At 41.3% G+C, this 10,158-nt stretch overlaps 1 protein-coding gene across 2 annotated transcripts in view; it reads left to right on the forward strand.

Annotated features, from left to right (window-relative positions):
* The window catches only part of col4a6 (collagen, type IV, alpha 6), a 132,269-nt gene that overhangs the window by 110,976 nt on the left and 11,135 nt on the right, over positions 1–10,158 (forward strand). Inside the window, exons 21-29 of one of the 2 annotated variants that reach the window (XM_050067715.1) lie at positions 1,614–1,700; positions 2,231–2,388; positions 2,534–2,716; positions 3,227–3,410; positions 4,688–4,732; positions 6,621–6,692; positions 7,216–7,323; positions 7,700–7,918; positions 8,033–8,191. In XM_050067715.1, coding sequence (XP_049923672.1) covers positions 1,614–1,700; positions 2,231–2,388; positions 2,534–2,716; positions 3,227–3,410; positions 4,688–4,732; positions 6,621–6,692; positions 7,216–7,323; positions 7,700–7,918; positions 8,033–8,191 — 1,215 coding nt within the window. The remainder of the gene's footprint in view (positions 1–1,613; positions 1,701–2,230; positions 2,389–2,533; positions 2,717–3,226; positions 3,411–4,687; positions 4,733–6,620; positions 6,693–7,215; positions 7,324–7,699; positions 7,919–8,032; positions 8,192–10,158) is intronic. The other variant, XM_050067716.1, reaches the window with a different exon arrangement.

The raw sequence follows: 10,158 nt of genomic DNA on the forward strand, positions 1-10,158 counted from the left end.
GGCAATATTCAGCTCGCCAAAGTATAATTCAAAACAACAAACTTTCAGCAGACATTATCTAACTGCCAAAATGCTTTTTTTAACGCTATTCTCTGTGGAGGGTGCGGTGGTAAGTATAGATAAGACAAGCGCAGGAGGCTATTCTTCAGACTTGGATGGGAGGGTTTCTCTACTCCAAGCTTCTTTTCTCATCTTTGCCAGGAGGTGTCGCCTGTGGTGAACATAATTCACTGATTTTACATGGACTTAAATGCATGGCAGCAGTGTTGTTTGCAAAGAGGGACATTTTTTATGTTTGTTTGTTTGTTTGTTTTCTCGGCACTAACACATTGAACGAAGGAAGACATAAAAATAGAGTCACAAGCTGAAAGAAAATCACAGTAATAACAATTATAATAACAATACACTTGTTTTTCTTTCAGTTTGTCGGAAACACATTTGAAATAATTAAACAGTGTTTTGCAGTATGAGCATTCTTGCAGCCTCACAAATTCCTTTCAGAGCTCCACTGAAACCCCTTCCTTCATCGGATACATGTGTTTGGTGATGAGAATGTTAGCGCAGAGCTCTACTTATAAATGATTTGTCATCCTTGAACCAAGACAGGTTCACAGAATTAAGACTGAAGGCCCAAATGCACTGAAATCATCTGACACACACGCTTTGATGCCCATCAAACTGCTTTGACATGCCAAATCTGACCTTGTTTTGGTTTTGGAGCATCAAATGAGAACCCAGTGACCAAAGTCTGGGGCAGAAAGGAGACATGGCGAGACAGAGAGGCAGGCCTGCAGCGAGAGTGCACAACAGTTTTGGGCAACAGCTGACGTTAGCTCTGTTAGCTTAGCTTTAAACTGTATGAACAGTTCTATAATTGTAATTCTGCAATGCTACACAAAAACAACTACCACTGCCAACAGCTTTGATACTATACGAGCCATAGGAGCATCCATTCACATGTCTGTAATGAGGCAGGTCAGTTATCTCTTTCAGTGCGTTTCAGCCTTCAGATTCTCTTCACCATAAAAGTCTAGAATGAACATCTCTTCATAGATGACACATTTTTACCCTTTACAAAATTATAGTATAAATTTGTATCGTTAGCCGTTTGTTTTCTTTTGTTTGTGTAGGTGCCAAACCGCAATGCGCTATGCATGCTGCTTGTGGCAAGTAGCTCTCAGCCATTATAGTCAATGTAAAGTCACTGAATTAGTTCAAGCACAACGCTGTTTTATATTTTAATATGATATAAACAAGTTCATGCTTTCATTTATTTATTTTTGATAAGCTTCTGTCATCTTGCAAAAGCAGCTGAACTCTTTTCATATTACCTGCAGACCAAAGAGACTAATCCTGATTTCACACTGTGACACCAAACTGCACTTGCACTGTGCTGGTTTAAATTATTCTTATTTACCTTCTGAAATATTAAGGCGTGCTTGAGAGCATGTAAAAAAGAAGTTCCTCCACAATAGGAACTTTACAGATATCCCTTTTTTTGACATCTTACATCAGTCAGTGCAGTGCAGCTTCAGTTCAAACAGAGTGAAATCTACTTTGTCACTATAATTCAGTCTTTAACTGATTGAACCTTTTCTGGTGTGTGCCTTCAGGTATTCCCATTACCAGCACCCCGGGAGAGCCTGGGCCACCTGGCCCCAGAGGACCGCCGGGTGAAAGAGGATTCAATGGCTTCAGAGGTACACGAACATATGCGAACTGGAATTGAATTAATAACAGACAAAACCTGTGCATGTCTGCAAGAAATTACTTAAACAAAAATGTATTGTTCAGTCAACAGAAGCTAAGTGTTAGTTACCTGTACATGTTTAAATTTGTGTACTGGAGTCAACATGTCCTGCACGTTTTTTAACGTATGAATTTTTGGTGATCCTTTCATCACAAATAAAAGAAAGACAGATTCAGAGTGTCTGTTTGCACTGCAGCTATTCCACTATTTACACCCATCCCTACAAGGTGTTATTATGGATCCCATTGCGTGCCGTTATCAGCTGGTATTCAATACATCAAGGTCGGAGGCGGTTAGGATGAGGGAAAAGATTGATTTTTGAGAACAGGCTCCATAAATTTCTTCATCAGTATCTTCCCTTTATAATCACCATCTATCTCTGTTTTCCCTCATCCCTCCCTTGATCCTCGTTCCACTCTTTTATTCATCATCTTTCTGTCATCCTTTCTCTCCGTTTGTCCCATTTCCTCTGTCCTACAGGTGATCCCGGCGACTGTGCCTGTCTAGGTGGAGGCACCTCTGGGTTGCCTGGGTTACCCGGAAGTCCTGGAGCAAACGGCAGCCCCGGCTTCCCTGGACAAAAGGGTGAGCCAGGTGATCGCGGTTCACCTGGCTTTAATGGTGTTCAGGGACCTCCTGTGAGTAGAATTTTGAGTATTTTTGTTGTTGTTGACAGTTTCGTAACACTCTTAACTGCTGTAGCAGAGAAATATGTATGTTATGAATTGAAACTGTGTGTGTGTGCAAGTTTCACAGAAATCCATCATGTCTGTCCCCCTACAGGGTCGTGCTGGTAGCCCTGGTTTCTTTGGTCGTAAGGGAGAGAAGGGCACATCTTATTACCCCAACCTGAGTATCGGGGTGAAAGGAGAGCTCGGATCAACTGGACCCAGAGGACCAACAGGTGAAACTGGAAAACCTGGCAGGGATGGACTCCCTGGCTTCCCTGGAGCCCCTGGACCCCCAGTGAGTGCTTAGACAAACAAAATATATACATATATGTGTGTGTGTCGGTGTGTGTGTAATGTTACAGTGTCGGATGTTCATGTTAAACATGGCCAATGAGGTAAACGAATGTAAATATCCAACTTTTTTTGCTACTCGAGACAAGCTGACATCAGCCTGTGATGGATTCTTTATATGGTCATCTGCTCCAGGCTGACTACTGCAAGCATTTCCATTATGGAGCTGCAGATGTCAGGGAAATGTAGTCCCGGGTGTCGATATTGTGAATAGAAGTATTTATTGGTGATTTTTCACCGTACAAAGTGCCGTTATTCTCTTGGCTGTAATGATGGTGTAGATATGCCGAGACCTGGTAACGCTAACCAATCAGAGCAGACTGGGCTTTTTTGGGAGGTAGGGCTTAAAGAGACAGTCGCTAAAAGGAGCAACCTGAAAATGAGCATAATAGGTTCCCTTAAAAGAAGAATTACAGAAAAGAATTTTAAAACAAACCTCACCTCTCCCCTCCAGGGCGACGCTGGTTATGGCACAGTTGGAGAGAAAGGTTTCCCAGGGTTCCCGGGGCCTAAGGGTCGTGCTGGCGGCCCTGGCGAGCCTGGTATCGGTTATGGCGGAACACCCGGCTTTCGGGGAGAGCCCGGAGACCCCGGTATACCCGGGCTGCCAGGGGCACCAGGTTTCCCCGGACCTAAAGGTAAGTGATGCCGGGGAGGAACAGAGGAGGCGAAACATGGAAAGGAGGTGGTGTGTGTGTCTGTGTCTGTGTCTGTGTGTCTGTGTGTGTGTGTGTGTGTGTGTGTGTGTGTGTGTGTGCGCGCGCGTGTGTGTGCACTCCCCACAGGGTGAAACCCAGACCATCCATTCATCCCATCCAATCTCTGTCCATCCTCTACAAACTGTAGTCACCATAGCAACCTCATGCTAACACCCTAAACCATTAGAGGACATTTTCTAGGGGAAAAACAGTTCCCAGGTCGTCTGCCTGACTGAAGCAGCCAAACTCTCCGGGACCTGGAGGGACAACGTGGCTCCTGTTAGATATTTTCTCTACCAAAGCAGCTTCCTGCCCCTCATGCCTCAACTGCTGCAGTTAACTACATGATTAATGGTCTCCATTAATGTGCTTAAACACTTCTTCTGCAGCCAATAATTGAAAAATCCATAAGCTGCTTCATTAGTTGACTCATTGGCGCACAATGATGTGATTTTAATGCTGATTGCGCAACAGCTACTGTGCTTCTTTAGTCTCAGAGGAAGTGAGAAGATTTCATTTGGTCAGTCAAAATTATGGATATGAATCAGTTAATTATTCACTAAGAAGTATTTTATTGTTCTGTTTAAGGAAAATACTAGTAATATCCTGCATCTAGCATGACTGGGAGAAATGTAAACTACACCTAGAATGAAGTACATAAGTATATGACACCGGTGGCCTCCTTTAGACGTCCATTATTCTGTCTTCTTCTCTGAGACTAAATGACACAAAGTCCCCAGCAGCAGCTGGGCCACTCATCTTCAGTATGAATGTGTGCTCTCATACATCTCATGATGCTAATGCTAAACAACTGATTCATTTTGCTCTTAATATGAAGGTTATTGTCACTCATATGACCTGAGAGGACATTAAGAGGAACAACAAGTTTAACTTTAAGTCACAATATGACAGTGTTTTGTTACACCTGTCACTGTCTCTCTTCTCATTGAGTGGAATAACCTATTTTGAAGCACTTTTACATTGAAGCAAACATGATAATATGCTTTTGCCTTAACTGAATGAGCCTTTGATTAATTGAATGAAACTGATTTGCTGATATCTGTCTTGTAAAAAAGACAATTTAATTGCTTTATTTGGCGCATGCAAATGACCCTGACTGGCTTTGTATGCTGCCATCTTCTACCTCTCTCTCTACTCTCTCTATCCATCCATCCCTCCATCTCTCTGACCTTCCTTGTGCATGTGTATCTGTCCAGGTGAAAACAGCTGCGAAGGGGTTAATGACGCCGGAGAGGGAACGGGTGGGTAACTAACTTTTTCATCCACCAGCCAGAGTAACGAGCCTGGGACAAAGTCTGTAGCTGTTTTAGTGTCAGGCAGCCCAGCCACTGGTGGATTCATCAAATATCCCTTGTGTTCACATGCTGGCCAGAGCTAATCTGCCCAACAGGAAATGGCGTTAAAGACATCATTAGATCAGGAGAATAAACAGTGCTACTCAGGAGTTTAAGCCAACTTAAGTGAGGTATTGCCACATACTGCTTTTACTGTGTTCACATTGCAAGCAGCTTGGTTGACAGGTCACTGTATTCTGACTAAATGATTGAATCTGTGTGATAAACGTGCAGGTGTGAAGACGAACTCTCATTTTCTCTGACAACGGACCTTTTTCACAGCAGACATTTTGACTTGTCATATTAGAAAAAGCACATTCCAGTGAGCCAGCATGCACAATATTAAGGCATCCCTATTTAGATATCATTCAATAGACAGAATCACCATGAGGAAGCTAACCAGTGTAGCCTGATGGCAAGGCAAAGCTTTGAAAATATTCTAAATATATCGTATACTTAAACTAATACTTTTTTTTGGTGCCAAAAAACGAAACAATTTGAGGCAGTGCCGGCTCAGCGCTGTTTCATTTTATGAACGTGATGTGTAGGGTATTGTAAACCAACTTTGTCACTCAGTCTATACACTTGTGCTTTTCCTACCGTGACGTCAAAATGGCTGCCGTGAAAAAGATCTATATTGCTTTTGATTATGTTAAACTGAAAAGCAAAGCACTTCAAGACTTTGTTTCAAATCTTAAGTATTTATTTGACATTATCTGTCACTAATTAAATGCTTAAAGAAAAGAAAAATAAACAACGTTAAGACTCAAAAATTAAGTAGCCGACATCTTCTGGCGCCATGTTTTTAGCCCTGCAACATGTTTGTTAAGCCTTGAAGCACCTGCCAGGTAAATGCACTTCCATTGACAAATTGATCCATTGTTTGCAGTGTGAACACGTCGTTAGTATCTCTGACTGATGGAAAAATAAAGATTAGTGTTCTGTTTTTGTAGACAAATAGTTAAAACAAAATCTAGTAGTGAATCTAGAGCAGTAGGGAAACGTAGTCTTTGGGATTCTCACTGTCAATCATTTGTTCATGACGGCACCGATGGAAGCCTCTCGCTCCCTGCGTCTCAGGGATTCCACTCTGGCAGAGTCAGTCGATGATTGACAGTCGAGTTTCAGGTTTTATTTGAATATATATCCCTTCAGAGATACACCACTATTTTGGAACATGCGACATATGCCGCAGACACTCTCCTCTTCCTCCAATCAAAGCTGCTGAAACCTGGCGCATGTTTCCAAGCCCTGCCTCTGCTAAGTGCTTTTAACCAGTGAGGGTTTAGGAGGGAGGGGAGGGATTTATATATATATATGGAAATTATAGAAATGATCCCCAAGTACAAAATTCAGTTTATAACTTTAATTTTTTCTAATATTTTAGTCTTCATCCTATGAGTTTTTTGACCTGCTCTTCATTGTGATGAATTTTGCTACTAACATTCAACCCACAAAAATAATTCTCATGATTAAATTCAGATTAACTGTAATGGAAATCTTATTTTTGGCATGAATGGAGGCGACAGACAATCAACACTGCGAATGATATTCACAGGCTGTTTATAAAGTTATGATACAAGTCGAAGCAATGGTGTAGTATAGTATTGTTAATTGTCAATTGTTATTGTCATACAGATGTTTAGAAATGTTATTTGAGCCACATCTGTAGGATTTAGTCAGAGAAGCATGTAGTTACTCCTTTATGGATGGAATAAGTAGCCATTGTGGTTTACTCTATATGTCTGTTAAAGTATTTAAAGTGTGTTTGCTAACTATATGTGACTGCTACCAGGCCAAGTGCTGCCATGCTCCATACCTGGCGAGCAAGGAGACCCCGGCTTCCCCGGTGTACCAGGACGACCAGGTAGGATTTAACGAACAGGGATTTTTATTTTTTGACTCTGACTCTGGCTGTTGTCTCATCTCATGTTGAAATATTTTTTGCTAAAGTAAAACTTTTTTTTTCTGCGGTGGTGCACATTATGTAGCATCTTTTTTTCCCCGTTTTCTTTATTTGTTTGTCAAAATGCAAGATCTTTTTGGGGAGGAGAAGGGATTGAAGGGCAGTCGCGTTGGCCAATGGATGAATGTGATTTTGTTCAAAATGTAATTGACAACACAATGCTGGAGAATGGATTAATTTCACTGTATGCTACTTGAAACATTGTATATGGACAATAATGAAAGGATTTGATTTATGATTTGCTTTCTCATGATAAAAATGTATTTTCTATAGATGTCACTTTTCAAACAGGAAACTCACCAATTCCAGAGGATATTTTGAGCAACAAAAATATATTCAGATAAAATTGAAGTGCCATAAAAATGCCATTTTAACACAATGAATGATGCTAATAATTGGAGTCACACCTGTGTGCACCTCCCAGGTTCTAAAGGTGAGCCAGGACAGCCAGGAGGCCGTGGACGTCCAGGGTTTGATGGTGCCAAAGGAGAGAGAGGAGACCCCGGTTTTGGAGGCCAACCTGGACCACAAGGTAAACCTGCGTGGTCTCACATACTACGTATTGTGAAATACTGATTTTTTTCTCTGACGTACTAAATAGTATGGTAGTGTGGGTATTTGAAGACACAGTTAGTATTTGTTATCCAGAGCAGAATCAGAGCCAATACTGAAGATTTGAAGCTATGATAATAAGTAATAAGTTACCATTTTGTGTCTGCAGAAGACTCATGTCAGATACTTGTACGCAGCTAACATGACAGGTGGAAGCCATGATAACAAGTGAAAGCAGTAAATTGTGTTTTTGCTGAATTACTTCCAACTTGGAAATGTACATTTTCACTGTACTTGTCAATTAAGTGAGTTTGGTTAATCACCATTAATCACCTCTACTGTTTCCTCCCATGCAGGTTTCCCTGGACCCAGAGGAGATCCTGGAGTTCCAGGTATTCCAGGACAGAGTTTTGACGGAGGCAGGGGGAAGGATGGTGCCCCAGGGCGTCCTGGAGCCAAGGGCCAGCCTGGAGAGGTACTGGGAGCTACACCTGGTTCCCCAGGACAGAACGGTTTACCAGGACTCCCTGGAGACAAGGGCCAGCCCGGGACGCCAGGAGGACCTGGATTACCTGGTGGGTCTGAGACAGAGAGACTCACACTGTTACATTTTTTATGTTTTGTAGTGGTAGCAGCAGTAGCTCAGCAGCAGCAGTAATATCTGTTACTGTTGTTTCTTCCTTCTTCAGGTGGTGATGGACGTAGTGGTGTTCCTGGACTGAAGGGAGAGCGTGGAGTTGATGGTTATCCTGGTAGTCCCGGCCTTCCTGGTCTTCCAGGTGAGCCGACCTTTGGCATTCCCGGTCTGCCTGGATCTCCTGGCGCCAAGGGACTGAGCGGATCACCAGGTGAGAGAAAGATTCAGCAGTCTTGTCCATGTTTCACCAGACTTCTGTTTAAGTGTGAAGGAATGTAGACATTTTAGACTTGAATGTGTATGTCTAAATAGTTTTAGATTTATAGTAAAAGAAGAAAATTTTATTTAGTTTCTTGTCCTTCACTCTTCATCCCTGTTGGTTCATTTCTCTTTTTTCCCTGTATTTCTTTCACAATCCTCCATTTTACAAATCAGACACCACAGTTTTGTTCCTGTTGTTTATTCAAACTCTGCATCACCCAAAAGAATGTCTTCTTCTCCTGTTTTGTATTTTTTCCTTCTTTCTTCTCTCCTTCCTACACACCACCACCATTATCTCCATCCATTCTCTCATCCCTCCATCCTTTTCTTGGTGTTGGGTCATTCGCTATAGGCTGCCAAGGTGAGACACTCTCTTCCCCATTCATCCATCCATCCACCATCCTTTGCTTCCATCCCTCTATCTTCCTGCTATTCATGCATTAGACCAAACGCTTTAACTGCAGTGTTCCTCAAAGTGTCTGCCTGCCTTACATTTCTCATCCACAGCAAAAAATGTCCATCTCCAAAGTGTGATTGATTTTGCAGTCAGTTAGTCTTGTATCGCACAGCTGATTAAACAAAAATAAAATTTTGCAACTCCATTAATGGTCAGAACAGTGAGTTAAGATGGACATTTTAGCTGCAGGAGATTCAGAAACAGGATGTTCTCAAGAAATGTGACCCCTTTTGTTTGGGTTTTATTTTTGCCAGCCAGTACTAACCCTCGTAGTTTAATTACATCTTCAAGTGTAGTTCATACTAGATGTGTTTATTGCATTAATTGCAATAGGTTTGAACGTTTTTGATGCAAATGCTGTTTAACAATGTTGCTGCATCAACGACCGTAGAGGCATTTCCTCCACTCTTAAAAAAAGGACTTTTAATTTTCAACTCATCTCTGCTATGCCCCCAATTTGTAGCAAGTCTGACTAACATTTCATATTTAGTAGCATGGATGTGTTGAAGATGGGTTCTCATTTTAAGAAAGTGAACAGTAGTAGTAGTTTGCTATCCTGTAGGACAAACAAGCTTTGGTAACACTTTACTTGAAGGTATCTACATAAGGGTGGCTTGACACTGTCATAACCATGACATGACACTGTCATGAGCTTGTCATAAACATTATGTACATGTCATAAATGTTTATGACTGCTGTCATTAAGTGTCATTTGGTTTTTGTAATGACAAGTTGACATTGTTTGGGTAGTCTTGATTATGACAACTTGACATTAATTATAGTGACATTACCAGAAGTTGTCTTTGTCATGACAAGGTGACATTAAATTTGTTTGGGATGTCCTGGGATGTCCTTAACATGACAACTTGACATTAACACAAAGACATCTTCTGGTAACGTCATCCTGGTTAACCCTATGGGTGTTTTTGGGGTATTTTTTACATTCCATGTCCTTCTATGTGCCTGTATTTCATATTAATTTTCATATCAATGAAAAAAAAACAAATCCGTGTTACTAAATTCTTACATTTTTACATGTATCTCACCATAGCAAGTTGGAAAATGACATATTCTGCCATATATGAAGAGGGGAGACTCTCTGGAATCTGGCATTATAAGAACCATGATGGTGGGACATTCTGTCACTTCACAGCTGTCCAAAACATGTGGTTTGTTCCAGGCGGACATGATTGCCAGTATTTTTTCATTATTGCAAGAAATTCCATTGACTCATTCACAAGTCAAACATGTGTTTTATCTGAAAGAAACATGCAATATTTACATCTAAGATAATAGAAAAATAGTCAACCAAGTGCAATGATGTCCTCCAAGATAATATTTGCCACTTTCTTTGCAGTAAACAAAGTTTGTTGTTGTTTTTCAGTGTCAGTTATATATTGGGGGGGCATTTTGGGCATTGGGGGGGACACATGTCCCCCTCAATGTATATGGTGACTACT

This window comes from Epinephelus moara, chromosome 17, assembly GCF_006386435.1.
Source record: "Epinephelus moara isolate mb chromosome 17, YSFRI_EMoa_1.0, whole genome shotgun sequence".
NCBI lineage: Eukaryota > Metazoa > Chordata > Actinopteri > Perciformes > Serranidae > Epinephelus > Epinephelus moara.